This window comes from Lampetra fluviatilis, chromosome 15 (assembly GCF_964198595.1).
Source record: "Lampetra fluviatilis chromosome 15, kcLamFluv1.1, whole genome shotgun sequence".
Lineage (NCBI taxonomy): Eukaryota > Metazoa > Chordata > Hyperoartia > Petromyzontiformes > Petromyzontidae > Lampetra > Lampetra fluviatilis.
The window spans coordinates 9398099-9418900 of record NC_136289.1 but is presented as its reverse complement, the minus strand read 5'-3'; the positions used below and the strand labels follow the sequence as shown (position 1 = coordinate 9418900).

Sequence of the window (20802 nt, the reverse complement as noted above, 5' to 3'; positions counted from 1 at the left end):
CCCTGAAAGGAAAGGATCCAAAGTTTAACGTAATATTTAATCTGATCACATTACCCGGGTTTTTTTTTGAGTCGCCGAACCTGTGATTTTTTTATCAATCTAGATTTTCTGAGTGGTAATTTTTAATGGACGATTGTTATATAAAATGACAATATAAGTTTTAATGTAAATGCACGTAGGTACTTATATATGTATACTTAGCAAAGTTGTGTTTGCCCGCATATAGGTAATGTAAAATCATGTATGTACATGTCTTGTAATGAATGTGTGGCTCATAATATTAAGAGATCTTAATAGAGATTCTTACGTTGGCTAATTAAACTAACATTTACATACTGGCAAGCAATACTGGGTGTCATTCTGCATCAAGAGTACTAGCAAACGATACATACTGAATTCATCGCAGCAGATGCTTGCGCTGTAAAAAAATGAAATTTGTCCCTGCTGGCTTGGTTGACTGAACTTCTAGGCTGCTCAATATTGTGATAAGATTGCCACTCGGAATGCAGCTTACAAATATATACACACACAAAACACGCCAGAACCCTGCTGTTAAAACAGCACCCCGATATGGCTGCCGTTGTCCCAAGGCATGACTAAAGTCAGAATCGTTGGAGGGGTCACGCTTTACCTCGTCTCTTCCTTCGCTTTTCGTTGCCGTCGCCCCCTTCCGTTCCTTCTTTCTCATCGTCATCTGATCCGCTGAACTCTGACCCCGACACCTCCTCTCCTGCAGCAGAAAGAAGAGGCCTTTTCAGCTTTAGAAGACAATGGAAAAGCAGGGGTAATAGAGGGAGTGAGATGCAGCCTCTTTACTCGGGAAAAAAGCAGCTGTACAACAAATGAAAGTTTTACTCTCAAATGTATCTTGAAGTGGAGGAAAAGTGGTTGGCGTGCCGTGAACCTGACGATTTTGAGTTTGGTTACCGGCCATCCCTAAAATTAGTGGTGCATGATATATGAACTGCTCCTGGGCGCGCAAACCCCGTGCCCCCCACGAACCCCCACCCCGACAATCCCACAATGACCAGGATGGTGAATTGTGGATAAAAAAAAAAAATTACAGTGTAAGAAATTGACAAAAGGGCTAAAAATGTATAACCACCGCTGTAAATCTGGTACAGTTGATGCCTATATATTTACATTTACTAATTGGCACCCATTAGTATTTATCTCTGCTTTGTTTTTTGGTATTGATTTTTTTGTTAAAACTCATGTGCTATGGGTCTTGTGTATGAAGGCATCTTCAATTGTTTTTCTAAGTCCTAACTCAATGACTTAACGCCAATATTTTCATAAATCTGCTTGTAAAAATAGCTAAAGGCAAATATTGGGCAGTGTTCGCACAGCGGTTTGCGCATCACGCTGTGAACCCAGTGGTTCGATTCCCAGCCATGGCTAACATCTAAACTGGTCTTAGCTATCCATTTACCAACAGGCACTGACAAGTGTGGTGAAGAATGGCCAAACGATCCTGTTAACTTACAGAGTGTGGGGGAGGCCTTTATTCAGGCAGGGTTTGACAAAAGGCTGAACATTATACCATTAGTATGAAAAGGCAAATATCTAGAAATGCATATACACGTTTGAAACCTCTTTTACCCTAAAATATTGCCGATCATAATATAAGCGCAATATATTAACATTAGCATGGTAGTGAAAAAGGTGGTCGGCTTAATACAATACGTGTGGTTTGCAGGCAGCTTCATATCTTATTTGTGTTGCATGCTGCGCTTTCCTATGAAACGTAATTGCCGCAGAAAAGTAATTACACATTCTTTTTATATGGAAATGAAGCAAGCACCATCTCTGAAGACAGCTGTATGCTTTGGACAATGAGCCCTGCCTAAGTTTTATAAAATGTCTTGTATACATGCCAGTCGTGTATTTTGAAAACAAAAGAATTGCAATGATACTCTATATGAATAACACGTGAGCTACATTTCTAAAACTATCGTTTGGCATCTGAATGCATTTGAATGCAATTTAATAAAGAGGTTTTTTTTTAGATATCACATAATCTATATAAAAGGACAATTGACGTATACATGTTTTTTTTCAGTTCTTTAAGATTACTAATCAAACTATTGGGACAATGCTCTATTTTAAGCATTTGATCTTGAAAAATAGATTTTTGTTGTTAAAATGTCTTAAATACACACATCCTTCGAGTGAAAAATGTACAGACATCGGGTAAAAAAGTGCTCATTAAGACCACTTACGATAAGCAGATTAAGGGCACGTGTGTGGAAGACTAGCGGCTTATTCTCAAAAGAACTTTCGGAAGTTAGAACACCTTGCGGGCAATTATGTCAGAAATACAAACTCTTACGAGCAGCTGCAAGAAAATCAATTTACATGTAAATTTAAACAGCCTGGCCAGAGGCAAGGGGCGCATCATTCAAATTATCGTTTTCCTAAAGGCCCTGCCTTTTATCATATTCACACTGGTAGTTTAATCACTGCGATTACACTATGTAACTTGACACGGTTACTGGCCCAATGAAACCTTCAACTAATTAACTCGGTAAGGCACTTCCTTTAGCAAAATAGATGTTGTTCAAAAATAATCTACTCTGTTGATCCCTTATGGAAAATATTGTCAGGCAGACTTCGTAATAAAGTTCAAAGTTAAATGTCATCAAACTTTATTTTGTGCTGGCTTTCAAATATTGCTGGGCTCGTGAGAAATGTGATTTTATAGGATAGGTTTTGAATTTTAAAATAGCACACTGCAGGCTTTAACCATGTAGTTACATGAAAGATACACTTGCATGTGCGATTTACAATAAATTGTGCACTTTGATGTTATCGTTACTGTGACTGTATCTAGAGTTAAAGCAAGTCCTACATTTAGTATTGGTTCAAATTATTTCTACCCTCAGAAGTTTGAGTGCTACCATTGTTATCACACTTCACTTAATCAGACAACTTGAGTTCAATTTCCCATCATGCCTACGTCAGCGGTGAGTGATATCACAACCGGTCCAGACCCCCGTCTTTATGAACCCACACTGCTGTGCGTGGTCACGTGCGGTCAAACAAACCCCACGTGATCAAAAGGCAGGGGGAGACCTCAAACCATCCGAGATTGACAAAGGGCTGTAAAGTTTCAATGAACTATTTTGAGCATAAACCACATTTCAGACAAATGGAACACATTTTCATTCTTATTTCGTTACACAAGACCACTAGCATTGTTAAAGTGAGCAGTTAATTAAAGCTGAACTTCACAACACGTGAGAATAATCCCACAATGCACTCATTGTGTTGATTTTCCCCTGTAATATATGCATTAAAGTCATGTTGTCATCATAGTGTTCTGCTTGTATCCACAAAGTATACTTAAAAAGGATATATCCGGTACCACCAACAAATTCACAACACATTGGGTAGCTGGGCATTTTTAAACAATTACGGTTGTTCTAACATACTAAAAAATAGCACCTTAAAGTAAAAATAAAGCCGGCAAGGATGAATTATATTTTGAAATAATTCCTTCATTCCTGCTGTGTAAGTATCTCCCTTACTGCAGGTAGAGATACACAAAAATCGAATTCAGTTTTTACGATAAATGCCAGCATGTATCCCTTCGTACAGTAACAAAATATTAGTAATCACCTAAAAGCCATGAAGATATATATTTAATAACACAATTAAACAGCGATACCACGTTTACCACTTTGACTACAGCTACATCGTCGTCAGAACGCGAGAGAGGCGGCAGCGGTGGAAACTAGAATTGTGCTCGTGGTTCGGCAGCACTGACCCTCCGCCAACTTCTTCTTCAGATCCTCAATCTCCTTCTGGAACTGGCGCAGCAGTGCGTCCTTGGGGTCCTCATTGATGCGTGCCTTGTTCTTGATGTTCTTGGCACGGTTGGCGTAGCGCAGTGTGCTTATTGTCTCGTCGTAGTTGTAGTCTGCCGGTCCAATGTTTGCACACTGTGGACAAAATGAGATTCAAAAACACTTTTGGTATTTCTGCGGGAATGCCCCCCGAGTTTGGTGTGAGCACGACGCGTTAAATTTCCCACAAAAATAATTTGCATTGGCACGGATGTTGCTTTAAGCGTGAAGATGCGGCGCGGCTTATATCGTTTTGCCGTGGCAAAGTGTTCTATTTTATTTGCGCTCGGCCAGCGTAGGGTGCATTTGCTTAAAGGCCACCGAGACTAACTGACAAGCGTTATTTGCAAACCTAATGAACATTATTACATTTGTTATATTGCATATTTACAAAATTCTAAAGAACAAGCTGCCAATTTTAGCGAAAAAATATACAGATGTCCAAAATGGCATTTCACTGTGAAATTATGTTGTCAGGCAATTAAAGATGCAACTAAATGAACATGTAATTTAATAAAGTTTGTGCTTTGTACATTTTTTTTTTATTACGTAGTTTATTTTTTAAAGTCCAAATGTCAGTCATTATAATTAAAAGGAGCAAGTGTGGAGGGCAATAGCGCACACGAAATTAAATGGGAAAACAGACAGCAGGTGTGAAATGATGTGGGATTAAGTACACAGCTTTTTGCATGGCAAGTTTCGAACCAACTTTTGTTAACAGTATAGCCGGGATGGCAGACCAGAGATTCATTGCGGATGCCTATCACAGGCCAGAACATCACAGGTTCAGAACTTGGCTCTGGGTTGCAGAGTGGACCTGGGAGACATGCCTCTGCATCCTGATAAATTTTAAATCGTCATGTTTAATGCACTGACGAGAAAAGGCACGCTTTTTCCACCACCCAGGTACTTTTTTTCCTTCCCCTGAATAAGTTTTTTTTTGCACATCGCCTCCGTTCCATCCCCCAACCCCCCGATACACACTCCCCCACCGCCAGCGTGATAATGAAGCTTATTTGCTGGCTGAAATCCCCACAGAACTAATTACACTGGAAAATGGGGGAGGCAGAGTCAAGGCGGGATTTTTTTGAGGTGTGAAATCTTGAGAAACGAGGTCAGAGAGCACCACAGTCGGTGCTGCCCGAAGTGTGTATGCTTGATGTTACCCAACCCTCATGTGATTTATTTTTGTCAGCCAGAATCCACAGCGTTATATATATATATAAAAATACAGACCCGCGGATACCCACTTAGCATCTTTTTTATCTTTTTGTAACCAGGGTCCTCATTTCAGCTATTCATTAATTCCAAATCAACATAAAATTAAGTAGACTTTATAAAATGTTTGAGTGTATAATGATCAAGGCATATGGCTGACACAGAAGCTATGGCCAGGACATGCTGCAGGGACTTAGTATTTATTTAAAGTACAAGAAAATCAAACTAAAAATTGAATGCGAGTCATCAGTTTAGCAGATTAGTAAATGCTTGCAATTATTTGCTCTTCACATGTTACTTGATTGGACAATACATGTTACTGAAATTTATTTTGAAAAAATATAATTAAAAATGAAAATATACCAAAAATGGACCATGTTGCGTAAAAGCAGGGATGTAGTCGCAGCTAAATGTTCACCTTTTAACACGGAAGTCAAATTTCGAACTTCAAAGATATGTTTTAAAAAGAGAAACCACCAATTGTATACATCAGGAGAAGTGAATAAGTTGCATTATTTTCAATTCTTGCATTTTCTACTGGCTATCTTTCATGGCCTTCTACATGGCAAGCAAATTCACTATTTGGTTGCAATCTCAGATTCACATGAGGAAATCGAATTTAGCATGAAAGGAGAAGCCCTGACCTATGTGTACTGCTCGTACCTCCTGTGATCACATCACCAGGCGATAATTGCAACATGAAATCCTAACAAAGCCATGAGCATCATGCACTTGAACCATATTACCATTATCCAGTCTCCATCGTAACGCAACTTTTTAAAACTATGAATAATGTAAACACAGCTATTAATAATAAAAACAACAACAACAACAATCTTGATTTGAAGCTTTCGTGACTGCAGGAATCCATACTCTTTGGTTCTTTCGGTCAATTTCAAAACTTATAAATCACATTGTTAAATGACAGATTGTATTAAGAATTATAAAACATAAAAAAAAGTTTATTTAATAGTAATAAGTAATAGAGTATTCATGTATTGTGGCACTATGAGCAGTGGGAAGTAGTTTGGCCCCTTTGAGTCCACTTGGAGAGTCATTTAAAACCATTGCAGTAAACATAGTCCACCTTCCAGAGATGGATGTGCATGTTGTCTTAAGTGCAGCATGACACATGTTCACACGGGGCAGATATTGAAGCGAGTTGGCTGCGATGTGATAGAATTGACTTAACTATCCCGCCATGTAAAAAGGTCAGCGGTTTGACACTGTAAAGAACATGGTGCAGTGCTACTCTCCTTCTTATAGAACTGAGTAATTGGCAGAAGTTCCACATTTCTATGGCTGGGGCAAATATATTCATACGATAACCTCAGCCGACTTCCCACAAAGTGGTACGCAAGCTGTTCCACAGCAATGTGCAATATAGGGTATGGATTAATGATCAATGATCCTGACGGAGTGAATGGTTTTAGTGGCATCCCGGATGCAAACCGTTCTTAGTGAAGTCACAACAATTACCATCATTGTCTTAGAGTTGCCCCCCAGGGAGTCCTGCAGAAGGCGAGTGAGCTTGGAGTTGCGGTAGGGTACGTGGGTGCTCTTCCCATCGACCAGTGCGGAGATGACGTTCCCGAGGGTAGACAGTGACAGATTGATCTTGGTGGCTTCCTTGAGACGCTGTCCGGTGGCCCCAGTCTTTGTTTGACGCTCAGACCCCTGGCGTGGGCATGAAGGTGAATGTTACTGTACTGTGAATTATGGTTATCAGAGAACATTATCATGGACCGTCTATTGACAGTCATATATCACCGATTCAAATGAGGCAACACTCTTGTCCACCTTGCCGTCTACCCACAGAAATATTTTACACCGATTCTAAATATTGGTTGGATAAGAGCAGTACAGCACTTTGAATACTGTACTATAAACCCAGTCACCAGAGTTCAATTCCCGGCTACGGCTAATGCCAGTGACGAGCGATAACTAAGTCAGGGGCCCTGATACGCAATGTACAACCCCCATATCCAATGTGGTGTGGGGAGGCTTTAATCCAAAAGTGAGATGAACAAAGTTCTTTGGCCAGGGTTAATCTGGACTGGACACCACCGACGAGGCAAGCAGTTACACTTCCTTCACATTATTTTAAACACTGAAATTGACCGCAATATAATGGCAAACACAGGAGTATCCATTTGAAACATTTTTCACTGGCAAGTGTCAACATAAAAAACACATTTATATGTGCCTTAAATTTAGAATGGTACTTGTACATGGGGCTTATACTCACCGCGAGGTCAACAAGGTGAAGCTTTCCCATGCGAACATGCATGTTGCCATCGACGCCCTTCTCGCTGCACTCAATGGTGATGGTGAAGATGGCATGGGAACGCGAGCTGTGCTCGTTCATGTTGGTGGAACCCACCGAACCTGTGGCAAGACAGTACGGGGATCAGCCTCGACTGTGGCAACGCTGAAACAATCTCACACCTCTGCGAGCTTAGGCAGCTTGGCACGAGCCCGATAACCAAAAAAAATTCTTGACATGTTATTGATCGAGTGTGTACAAGAAACAACATTCAAACAAAGAAAAAGTTTAAACTAGCCTGGACACAATTCATGAATCTTTTACTGTCAAAAAAAGTGACTTGCAGCAATATGAGGCTACTTCCATGTAGCAGGGCACATCTGGATAGATCATCATCTTAACATAAAGTTTGAGGCAGACAGCACTTCATATACCAGGCTGACGTTCAGAAAAGCAATGCCCAAAGCCATCACTGTGAAATAACCTCTAATGAGCAGACCGCGCAAATGCCCTTCCACTTACGGTTTTTGTGCCCCAAGGTCATAATCCGGTCCATGTCATCGGCATTGTTCACCACAAACGCAGACAGGTCTTTAACGTATACACCCACATCGGGACGTTCCTTCACCTGCCACAAGAATCCCAACGGTGGAAAAGCTTAAGCCAGAATTCACTCTGATTGTAAGAAACTAAACAAATACATTGAATATCTACTGCAATGCTGTCTCTCTAATTCTTACGAACATCTTCTTGGTTTTTTCGGTAAAGTCACGTAGAAGGGAAGTAATAAAATAATAAAAATAAAACATAATAAAATGAAACAATTCTCACGACGTTTCGGCCACAACGCAAGCAGCCGTCCTCAGGTGAAGAATGAGACACTTCAAGCTAGGAACTTACATATAAGCTGGGTTGAGGGTGGTAGAAGAGCGCCTTAACAAAAAGAATGTGCATATCAAGATGAGTTTAGCATATACATGGGAAATGCGCAGGGGGCGGGGGGGCATTTCCCATGTATATGCTAAACTCATCTTGATATGCACATTCTTTTTTGTTAAGGCGCTCTTCTACCACCCCCAACCCAGCTTATATGTAAATTCCTAGCTTGAAGTGTCTCATTCTTCACCTGAGGACGGCTGCTTGCGTTGTGGCCGAAACGTCGTGAGAATTGTTTCATTTTATTATGTTTTATTTTTATTATTTTATTACTTCCCTTCTACGTGACTTTACCGAAAAAACCAAGAAGATGAATCCCTGCAGTCACGAAAGCTTTAAATCGAAAAATCTTACGAACATGTTGAATTGTAACCTTGAGACCTATCATATATTTTCAATAACCAGACAAGGATGTATATACTTTATACAGTTATCCACCTTTCCAATTCTGACCTGCTTTAAGGTGCCAAAGCTAAAACATTTCTCAATTCATAAGCTGTAGCCCATGAAGGAATTTTAATTAGCTATACATTTAAGGTATCTTAAATTAAAAGGTAATTATCAAAAGTCCACTGGGATCCAAATTATGAAAGAGGTGACGCCAGAGCATTTTTGCGTGCTTTTGTATTTTTTCCTCCATGCCGTGAATTCAGAAACAAGACTGGAAAAGTACATGGATCAAAAGCTGAAAAGTATAAAAAAGCACGGAGAGGTGAAAGAGGAACATATGGCTTAGAATGCATACACAAATTACGTACGTTATATCAACTGCTAACGCGAGTACGTGGGGCTTTGGGCAAGAAACATTTATGGAAGTGATGATTGCCGATGGGTTGACTAGGGACAGTGGCAACCAGAGCCGGAAACATGCCCGAGAGGATGACCGCCATGGAGCGATGATATCAGCACGTGCGCAGAAGCGAGAGAGATTTACATTGCAAGACCATGAGGGATGGAGATGACATTGGAAGGCCTTCATCCAGAAGTAAATAGATCATGACTGATGTTTATTCATTTAAAACAATCAATATACAATGATATACACTTTACATAATTCAATTCCTGCACGTGTCATATGACAGGTATGTAAAATTATATTTTTGATGTCAAATTTGAATTTGTTCAACAATGCCAAGATTAACTTGTTAAATTAAATAAAAACCCTCACTGTTAGTGCATCACTTAGTAATATGCCCTCTAAACTGGAGACAAGAAACATTTCATCTTCGTTCCATACAAGTAATAAAGATCGGCACTTCCTATGCAGACCACTATGTGATGGGAAAATTCACCACTTGTTATGTAGGCTTCACCAATAATTTTAATTTCCATAAAAAACAATCCGTATCATAGAAACATGTCCATGGTGTGCAATATTGTCGAGTATACTGCCTTTAGAATTATTTAAAAAAAATTCCCCTCACTTAATATTCTTGAGCAACAAATTTATCGAATTAGTTTATTTTATGAGTTCCCCAAATGTGTACGTTTTTTTAAGATTACACAATTTTTTATCGTGAGTGCTGTTTATAATGTAAATGCCTTTATTTCGCACCTTGGTTTTGATCAAGTAATTTATTTTACATTCCCATAGCAGGTAAAATACATAATACAACCCATTTAATCTTTGTAAAATAACTGTACTGTAAAGGAATACTATTGTGTATCTGCCGTGGAAACAGAAATGCAAGTGTTATACCCGCTCATCAGTCGTAAAGCGCGAACCACAGGGAGAACAATAAATGTCTGCAGGCCTTTATGCAACAGTTATATTGTAAGCGAGGAAATCCATTCAAGCACATTTACTGTTTTTTCTTCATGTAATAATCCCCTCCGCTTACAAGTGTTACACATCTGTAGGCATGCATTACCAAAAGACTGTCACAGGGTTGTATGTGCGTACAGCATTACCGTGGCGACTGTTATAATGAAAGTGTAAGGGGGCTTAGCAGTGGCAATGCGCATGAATGAGAAGGCAATCGCAGTGTAAATTTTCTCGGATGAAAACACCTGCTATTTCCAATTCATGCCAGCTCAATGACCAATTACAGTGTAACGCACAGAGTGGACAGTGTTCTGTACAATAAGACTGTGACGCCTCCTTGTCCTCAAAAAACACTCATGGTTAGTTGTATTATTGCTAATGGGAGTGAGGCAATGAATGGGAAGGGTTAGCATGCAGCCAAACAACCCACCCCCCCACCAAACCACAAAAAAACACCCCCTGCCCCACCTCCAGCCTTTGCGTCTGGTCTTTCCCCAGTAGATCCTTCACCTCCTCATTATAGATCTCCAGGTAGGAGACTCTCACCAGAAACCTGTCGACAGGCGAGATGAAACAAATGCAATAGTCAGGGGAGCGGCCCTTATGCCTCCCTCTCCCTCTTACGAGCTGTCAAGTCTCTGTCAATGCACATGCGTGCTGACATGCAAACTAGCCCGTGAAGCTGCATACCGAGGACAATGCAGATGATGTGTGTGTGTGTATGCAGCGGCTATCTGATGTGCGGTGCACAGCACTAACAATCCACAGAAGCGGGCTTGCCGCATGCATGCCTACCGAATGTTTCCCTCTCCAGGCTAATTGAGGCAGGCCAGTCTATGTTAAATAATGCTGTGAGTCTAGAAGAACCAAATTTAATGTTGTGAATGCTAAAATGAATCCCGTGTGCTGCAACACAACTTGCTACACAATGTGGTGAAACGTTAAGCATGATGTAAAGTTTTTGAATGTAAAAACGATTCTTTACAGAAGTTTAGAGTAATCTGTCCAATTAACATTATTTACATGATAAAATTAATCATAGCTATCACTCCCAACACCACTTCCATTTCTTACGTGCGATGATAAGGTGCAAATATAAAGCTCTTGAAATGTAACTGACCCCGACTTAAACTGTTATCTTAACATAAAATGTCCATGGTTTACACTGTCTAAAATGCCAAAGTTTACAGAAATGTTTGTTTGAAAAACTACTTTGAAGAGAACAAGCTGCTCTTCTGCTTGCAAAAAGTGACGTGCAAAATTAATTAGTGCACCAGGAACGAGGCTCGAGTTGAGCATATCTTGTGACAACACGGACAGAGCCTGGCAGTCAAAAGCCTCATTAGAACTCAAAGCATGTGCATGGGGCCCCTGCGAGAGAGGGGCAGACAAGCTCCTCAATTACAGCAAACCACACGGTGGCCTGTGCCGCTGTCAAGCCGCCTGACATCATCACTCAGCAATGAAAGGCACATCTCCCGGCTCGAATCAGACAGGCGGGCGGGCTCTGGGAAAAATCGCAGCACCGCTCGCGAGCTTGAAAGGGAAGAGCGCGCGCCTACAGAGCCCTCGCTAGGACTGCCAGGCCTATAATTATTCCATTTTCACGTGATAATCAGCTCCTCTGAGATTCGCACTCGCATTTATGCAGCGATGCATTGCTCTGGCCATTAGCATCTGTCCTAGGGAAGGGTAAGCATTGCTCTGGCTCTATGCCACATGCAGCACACGCCTTCCTTTTTGCGCAACGGGAGCTGCTCCGCTGCCTCGGCCCAGTGCTGGAACCATGCCGCGATTCGCTTTCACGCAGCCTGGCAACCGTAGCGCTTTTCTTATTTTAACACTTTACCTGGCAAGGGATATCGAGTCAAATGATGTCACGGTGCCCTCTCCTTCCCAAAAATGGGCCTTTATGCTTTTGTTAAGCAAGCAATGCCAGCAATATGTTACCCACATGCTCTAAAATATAAACATCTTAACAGCCAAAAATGTTCCAAGTTGCTTGAAACTTCGAATATAGTGTGGAGCTTTGCACTTGCTCTCAATTGTTACAGCTTCTCACTTAAACTAGATTCACACTTTTTGGAACATCTTACAAGCAACAGAGTGTTAATGCAAATCATCTTGCCTGGCTATTGTCTCATGTGTCAACAAGCATTTCAGTCACGGCCATGCATTATTTTGAGGACACCACGATAGATATGCAGCATTCTAAAAATATGGAAAATCTCAACCGATTCATTATTCACCGCATAAGGGTATTATTCAGAATGACACACTCACGAGATAACATTTCAGAAAATATAAACTGCATACTCATTGGCGTTGAAATTGTGTCGTGTTAACTCGAGCACACGTTTTTTGTTTGTTTGTTGCACAGCAGGCTTTGGAACACAGCTCTCAGAAAACAAACCTGGTATCCCCCTCCGCCTTGGCGATGTGGCCGAAAATGTGTGCAAATGAGTTTGGGATGATGCCTCTCAGTTCTGGCACAGCTCGAATGCCTTCCATGGTGAAGGTTTTACCAGTCCCCGTCTGCCCGTAGGCAAATATTGTACCTTGAGAAATGTAAAAAAATAACTGGTTAGATTGGCTTAAGTACACAACCAAAATTAAAAAACTTGAAATTGAATAGTTGATAATAAAATGTAGACATTGAAGGAAACTACTCAGGGGTGGAAAATGGAAGTCTTAAAAAAACCTGTCAATGTTGTAATTTTATACAGGAAAAAATAACTCCACGTGAAAAAAGCAGAGCGGCATTCAAAATGTAATGCTAGTGAGTAAAAATAAAACAAAAGTAAACATAAGTAATGAACAACACCCAGCCAGAGAGTTTAGCGCAAACAGGATACACTTTGAAAGCCAATAAACGCTGATTGCAAATCATTTCCCTATTTAGCTGTTTGGCAGGATAAAAGATCTTCAACTTAATTTAACACGAAGCGAAGGAAATGTCTTAATTTAGCCGAAATAGGCACGAGCGATCGCCATTTTAAATATTTATTTGCCGCTCATTGCTCAGCACCTGGGACCATCCTGCCAAACTCCAATCCCCTCACCATTGTATCCCTCGAGCACCGAGTCGACGATGGGCCTCGCCGTGAGGTTGTACACGTCCACCTGTTTGCTCTCGGTCCCAAACACCGTGTCGAAGGTGAACGTTTTGGGCGGCTCATCGTTGCAGTCGGGTCTCTGCACGGCGATCTGGCCTCGCATTTCGTCCACAAGGACGGCCATGCGGTGGCCCGCTCCAGTCTCCTTGCCATTGATGGGGCGGCATCGCACCACCACCTTCACGTTGTCCCCTCCAGAGTCCGACTTTTCCGACCTATTGGCCTGTGCATGCCACACCGCAAAAAAAGATGAAGACTCTTCCGAAGCAAAAATGTCTGGAAGCAAAAGCAAACCGATTGTCGATGTAGTGGGACTTTTATCTGTTGTTTTTCATGGATAAAAATTATGATAGGTTAAGTGCAATCCTTTCTGTTGCACTACAAAGGGAAAAAAGGTTGGAAAAGCAGCACCGTTGAGCAAAGTGACTGTGGGCAAGCATGAGTAGTTTGTTGTGGCCTTTAACTACTTGTAGAGTCTATTACCAAATCGCCCAGAATACACTATCTTTCATCAAATATCGTCAGCTAAGTGGAATTGCGCCTGGACAGCGCTTGAATGGGTGACCACGCTGCACGCACAGGTTGCTATAGTGCTTGCAGGACTATGTGGTAGTCAGTTGAGGGCAATGCAACAAAAAATGTTGGACTGTAATTCTCTATTGATCAAGGGATGATGGGCAATCAGATAATAAGAACTGCAAAGGCTCATGGATGGGTTACACGACATTCCAAATAAGTGGTATGAGGATAAATGTAAACACGATTAAAGTGATGGGAATATCAAGGGAAGGTGGAGGATAGCTGAATATCCAGAATGATGGTCAATTGGTAGAACAGGTGAAGACATCCAGGTACTTAGGCACTCAGATCGCCAAAGATGGACGGTGTGTAGCGGGATGCGGAAAATTAGATCGAGAATTGGTGGTGAAAGCGGCATTAAAAAATAAAGTTGTCGACAAGAACAATGAGTGAAACGGTAAAGAGAGTGAAGACAATTGTGTGGAGCGTAGCTTTATATGGAGCAGGAAAGTAGACACTAAGGACGAAGCAAGACGGTCGGAGGATGCAGAAAGTAAGCTGGATAGGAGAAGACGACCAGTGAAGCAATCTTCAATGGCATTAACCAAATAGGAACGACAGACGTCATTAGAAAGAGAAAGTATGATATTGAACACATAATTACGAGGAGATGGTTTTATGAAGAATATTATGGCAGAATGGTAAGGAAAGAAATGAAGAGCAAGGATTGGGAGTTGAAAGGATGGAGAAGATGACAGCCAAGGACCTATTGCTAAGGTAGAACACCAACGAAGATATATACTATGTTTGTACATTTACATATTCAATTACTTAAATAATAGTTTTTCTAAAATGTATTTTCGAGAACAAAATGCAAAAAATAAAAAAAAGTACTGGCTTTGATTTGCCATATTCTGGTGGTAAAGGTGTAGTCTTGCCATGCGATGTTTCACCCCCCCCCCCTCTGATTAGGACACCTTCACATATGAAATACCTTTGATAGTACGTGTGCTTGACCCACAATGCCAGTAGGCCAAACATGGCGTGAATGAACCCTTGCACACAGGGAAAAGCTAGCTCTGTTAGATGTTGCAGTGCAATTATCGTGGACTGTAAATGGCATTTTAATAGTGCAGAAGGAGAAAGAGCTGTTTTGCATTTCACATTAAACATAAAACAAGTTCTAATTAAAGTCTGTCCGAATGCCAAACTGAAAATTTGCCATGCTAGACAAACATATTGCACTCTGTTAATGTTCGGACTGTTATGGATTATTTTGCCCACACTGACGGTCCTTTCGCTGTGCACGTTGAGTGCAATAAAAGATGGATAACACAGGCTAGTTCCTCGGCGTTAACAATGCATCGTTACATTTGGTGACTCAAGCCTTGGCCACTGCATTACATTTGGTGTATACAAGAGCATGTAACATGGTCTCTGCACTGGTTAAACACAAGAATGCCATTTTTAAAAAGTGAATAATTTACAGACTGTAGGAAATGGGGGTTGGAGGCTTCCTTTCTGATGTATCTTGGTCTCAGAGCAAAGAGTCCTTTGTGAGGCAAAGAATTAACCCTCAGACAACAATCAATGCCCAACTTACACATATGGTATATACTATATTACACGTGCTATGTAAAGGGAAAGAGTAAAGGTGCAGCTCTGCAATTGGTTACCCACGCCATTGCTGGCGGAAAGGCCTCCAATAGATGGAGCTCAAAGAAGCCTTTCTAGACAGTATTTGGCCTACTCTTCCACGCTGGCGAAACATCTTGGAAGAGGTGGGAGCACCCACACTTTGCCCCACCACACGCGGCCTGCTGATTGCGTGTGGTGTAGCAAATATAGAGCTGGGTTGACAGCAAAGGGGGTTTAATAAGCTGGTCCATTGCTTGTTTCAAAGGAAGGTGGAATCGAACAGGTGAGCTCTCAACTCCAATGTGCTTACCATTACAACATGGCAAACATGAATCTAATTTATGCGGATAATCATAACCAAGTGACGTATGTCAACACGAATTATGTTCTTGAAGGGTATAACATCCGAGACTTGGCCCAAATGTTGGAGTCCGTGGGCCAACAAAAATAACAGCCCGGAGATAATATTGATTCAAATAAGGCAGGCGTGGCACTTAAGTTGAAAATTAAGATATGCCTCTTCCCAAAAACTGACATTATGACCCCAATTGCCAGTCAACCAAAGAGTCCGTCTCCTGATAATAAATGGTTTGCACCCACCACTTTTAGTTGTACTATAGACAGGTCGGTATATCCACTGCTCAAGGTAACATGGGTCAGTGCTCCTATCGGCTGACAGCCCTAAGTCTGCGCCAGAAATGCCCACATTCCGATGTCAGTATATAAACATCTCCATAGGATGACTACTATTGCCATTAAGTACAATTAAATCCTAATAAATGACTATACATTAAAAAAAACAGTAAGGGGCTGTCATCTGCTTAAATCACATCATATAGCACTGTGCCGCACGCGTATCCACGGGTTTAATTAACTCTAATATTCACAACACATGCATGGAATCGTGCGTACATTATTCTCAATTCATGCAAAGTTTATGCGTTTTTGCCCTTGAACCTAATGGTAGAAATGAAAGGGATTACAGAGCATACAAATGAGGCAAACAAACATGAATAAATTGTTGAATTGAATCCCATGAAGGGCAGGTCCATATTAGCAGTACACACTACCACTACTACATACCTATGCAGAAAGCACTGCGGTACACAAGGCTGTAATCATTGTGTACAGTATACACAATGTATACGGAACACATTGATATGCAAATTAAATGTAAACAGTACAGCGCACAATGCATACCACACTGAATATGCATAGCACTGACATTACACCCTACAATGCATATGTAGAGACTACAGTACAGTAGACAATAAAAAAGGTGCGCACAGCACATACACAGCTGTGCAGAAAATGAAGCACACATTACAAAACGCATTACAATGTACAAGTACAGAACGTCTTTTAACAGGCTTATTGGAGCGTTACCGCGTATTTATTGGAGCCCAAGCGACACATGAGGCGAGGCCAGTGCTGATGTTTAAATCACGACCGGGGACTAATTTAAGGACGAGTTCGCCTATTAGAGGCCCAAGACGGGTTTTAATTGTACTCGCCACCGATGCTAGCAATGGTCGGGAATAGAATTCCTTATTTTTATTTAATCTTTTACCTACGTGACTTTACCGAAAGAACCAAAGAATAACATATAAGCGCACACTACGATGAATATGGATTATGCACAGTACACATCCTAAAACACATATCGTATACGCCCTACAGTACGTACACACCGCAATATATAAAGGACATCACAATCACTCGCGACACTGTTCAGTACAAGACAAAGATCCCCCGTGTAAGCTTAACAGACTGTTCGGGCAAGTGCTGTTAGCGAGCACCTATGAAGGCCGGCACACGAGGAGGGGGGGTGGGGTGGGTGACCAGCACCACGCCCGGCCGCCTTTGTCTCCCCCAGTGACGATGTTTACACACCGCACCAGGTACTCATTTGAGGCCGATTCGATCAAGGGGAGGCCCAGGACCGATTACAAAGTCGTCACTGGGTGTTAGCCGTGGGCGGGAATCGAACTCGGGGCGGCGGGTTCGTAACGCAGCGCGCTAACCGCTGCACCACCGCTCCCCAACACGCTACCGATCCATATGACGTGCCAATAATCACGCGTCTGCGCGCGCCCGACTTAAATCGTGCAACGCACAGCACCGCAACGAAGGCATGATTAACAGTAACGACATGAACGTTAGTAAACCACGCGACCGAGGTATTGTAATGCGTTAATGCACAGGGCCTACGCGAAACTGCGCGCTAGTGTCACCATTAAACAATGTCGATTGCAAGCAGCATTTACCGGCATCGCTGTCGCTCAGCTGTTCCGTGCGTTTATTAAATACGCACACACACAAATACACGACAATTAATCGTTGTTATTGAAACTGATCGATAACATTTAAGAAATAAACGTCGCTTTAAATGAGCGCTCTCCAAACCGGCTGTGTTTTGATTTAATGCGGCTTCGAGGTTAGATTTCCTAGACCGGACGCGCGGGCGTACTCGGCGCTCGGCACGCCCGATTGGTCCAAGCGCGCACGTGATTCGGGCGCGAGGAAGCTCCCGCGACCAATCAGGCTGCGGGCGCGGCTTATGCGCGGTGGGAAAACGAATCGGTGCTTTGTTGGTCGTGGGGGGGGGGGCGGGGTGGGGTTGGAGTGAGGGGAGGGGGCGGGGGCGAACCTTCCCGCGCATGCGCGGTGCGCGCGCTTGCCGCCCGCCCGTTGCCATGGCGCGCGCGGACGCATCTCCATGGCAACGCGCACACGCGGCGGCCCTGTGCAAAGTGTTCGTAGGCGACGCCTGTACCCCAATCACAGAAGCTAAATCAACAAACGTTAGGCAATGACCATTCCTTTATAACGCTAAACAAGGCAGACTTGTTCAACGAAACAGTGGCCGTCCTCTCCCCACCCTTCCTTCTCCTGCAATCGATTGTATTTGGCACTGTGGCCTTAAAATGTATCGTACATAAATTGGCGACGTTTCGGGCAATGGCTCTTTAAGGCACATTTTTGGACCTTCGTCATAGTCCCGCTGATAGCCTGGTTACGAATATATGGTTCAGCCGCATTTAATTAAAACCGGGTCCATCAGTGGTTCGATGATGGTCTCAGTCCGGTCACTAATGACTGCACACAAAAAATCCCATCCTCTTAAGCTGCACTTAATTTGACTGCTGGACATCTGTGGAAAAAAAAATCTGAATACCTCATCGGATTCCTCTAGTTAAAATACATATTCTGATTGTGTTAGAGTAGATGAAAAAGTGTTGCCCTATACTGTGTGGACCAGAGGTCATTTGAAGGTATCTCGGAGGTAACTCTGTGATATCCACTTTTGTGGGCCATTCTCCAACATGCAAGGCTGCACTGCTCTGCCCGAGATCCCGATTGATGCCTGAAACATTTTCGCTGGATTAATGCATTTTTGTAATCTTCCAACCCCGAGGCATAATGATACAATACTTGATATTCATTTGGCTTTTTATAGAATATAATTTACGTGCATCTTACTTGCTATGACATGTATTGGATACGCATAGGAAAATATTGAGCAAAAGATGTACTTTAATCAAGCTTGGACAGGACACATCGCAAGAAGAGATGATAACATGGGCAAGACTGGTGACAGAATAGCAGCCAACGGTGGAAATAGAGCAACACTGCAAAGATGTAGCAATGAGAGCAGTTCATGTGCAGGAGCAATAGGGATTGTGGCATTGCAGAACCGTAGCGAATATGCGGTGAGGACTTCATTAAGCAGTGAATTAAAAAAAGGTGATTAAGCTACCCTTCACAGAAAGGTTGCCTGAAGTCCTTTTATTCAACCTACCACAGGATTTGCCTTAGAGAAACTTGGCACCAAATAAGTGCATTTTCTGATTTTGAAAAAGTTGCTTTTAAAGTAACCTCATAAAGAGGCTAATATTAATTCATACCTTGGAGAAGTTGAAAAAGAAAATCCTACCATAAACTTATAGACTTGTAGATTGGACATTAACTTCAGCGCCTGTGCAAATGTTCAATTTCAAGAATAATTTCACACATGTCGTAAATTAATCTTGAAATCAAAACGTTATGCCCTGGAGTCGAAGCTTATAATTAAACACTTGTGATAAATTCAGCTGTGAGTTTACAGCAACCTTGAAAACAAGAGAAGGAAAAGGTTTTTTTCTTCACCAAGTGGCACCTTTTGGAACAAAAAATATTGGTTTTTTTTAATAAATAAAAGTAAAAATTACTAAATGATGCTGATCATATCACTGTCATCACGTGTGCATAACGTTTGCATTTATCCTGTAAATAAATTTGCACGCGTACACATTCATACTACAGATCATACTTGTTTTAAGTTTACAATCCCTAATTTAAATGCTGTTTACGTGAAATGTTATTTAAAAAATTAAGTCGAAACGGTGTTAGGTTTTCGTTTCAAATGTATCTCAATCGATGAAAGACACTGCTATGAACTGACGTGATAACGAATATATCACGATGTGCATGTTCACGTCACGTGCACGCGTCTTAAAGTTGTCTGTGAAGTGCTTATACCCAGCTACCGCGAGTTAGCAAGATGTAAACCATGCATTGACAAGGAAGCTTGTCCCAATGGCTTTTCATCGGCTCTATGACTCTGTGCTCTTGTAGCGCTTAAACTCACAAAGCACCCGCGAAAACAGTTTTATTGATTGTTACAGCCATTTTATAAAATATTCAGGAGTGCTCTCTCACACTAATAGCAGCCCATAAATTGATCAGCCCGTTTTGTAGCGTACTATTCACTTCAAGGCTAATACAGGCCTCTCTTGGTGGAAAGCGGTTATGTGCTGTTAATACATTTTATAGCGGTTTTTATGAGTATAACCATTATGGGATGACCTGGCCATAACGTGATTGCTGCGTTTGCTTTTCAGTGCCTAGGTTTTTGACTGAAAGAAAAACGCATTACTTTGCAGTAATTTTTCTTTAAGTTTTTAATGCCCTTGGACTTTTCCGATTGAAAGATTGTTGTAATTATGGGAAGTATGCAAAGTGCGGTATTGTATTGTATTGATTAAATCTAAAATTTCCATCCGATTTGTTTTATTGTTTCAATTTGTAGCTTTGAATATTTTTTTTTACCAGAATGCCACATCGCAAATGCTATGGTGAATGCATGCAAGTAGATGTGGGTATGTGAGTACATAAAAAGTAATGGCTGATGCTTGTAGCGGATATTGTTGAAGCATTTTTGAAAATCTAGAGCCAAAAAACGATGTATAAGTTAATTAGGAATATCACATCAAGACAATTTCCCCAGTTTATTGGAAAACAAAAAACTGTTGGTGAAGCGGTGACACGGTGGTTTGCGCACTGCACTCAGAACCTGGTGACCTGAGCTCAATTCCCAGGTTTGGCCAACTTGAACTGAGCAGCACCCTTGACTGACACGTTATGGGGCAAGCCCTTAACCAGTTAGATTCCCGACCACAGCTAATATTAGCTGGCAATTTATAGCTGAGGCAGTTGACACCACTCCGCTTCCTG

General features: G+C 41.7%; 1 protein-coding gene across 2 annotated transcripts in view; it reads right to left on the bottom strand.

Annotated features, from left to right (window-relative positions):
• Positions 1 to 17743, bottom strand: part of KIF3A (kinesin family member 3A) — a 52919-nt gene extending 35176 nt beyond the window's left edge. The window contains exons 1-9 of one of the 2 annotated variants that reach the window (XM_078863168.1): positions 17574 to 17743; positions 13096 to 13372; positions 12447 to 12591; positions 10502 to 10586; positions 7855 to 7960; positions 7315 to 7454; positions 6546 to 6743; positions 3770 to 3944; positions 632 to 730 (exon numbers count right to left, since the gene is read on the bottom strand). In XM_078863168.1, coding sequence (XP_078719294.1) covers positions 632 to 730; positions 3770 to 3944; positions 6546 to 6743; positions 7315 to 7454; positions 7855 to 7960; positions 10502 to 10586; positions 12447 to 12591; positions 13096 to 13372; positions 17574 to 17579 — 1231 coding nt within the window. In that variant the 5' untranslated portion in view covers positions 17580 to 17743. The remainder of the gene's footprint in view (positions 1 to 631; positions 731 to 3769; positions 3945 to 6545; positions 6744 to 7314; positions 7455 to 7854; positions 7961 to 10501; positions 10587 to 12446; positions 12592 to 13095; positions 13373 to 17573) is intronic. The other variant, XM_078863169.1, reaches the window with a different exon arrangement.
• Between the last annotated feature and the right edge of the window lie 3059 nt (positions 17744 to 20802).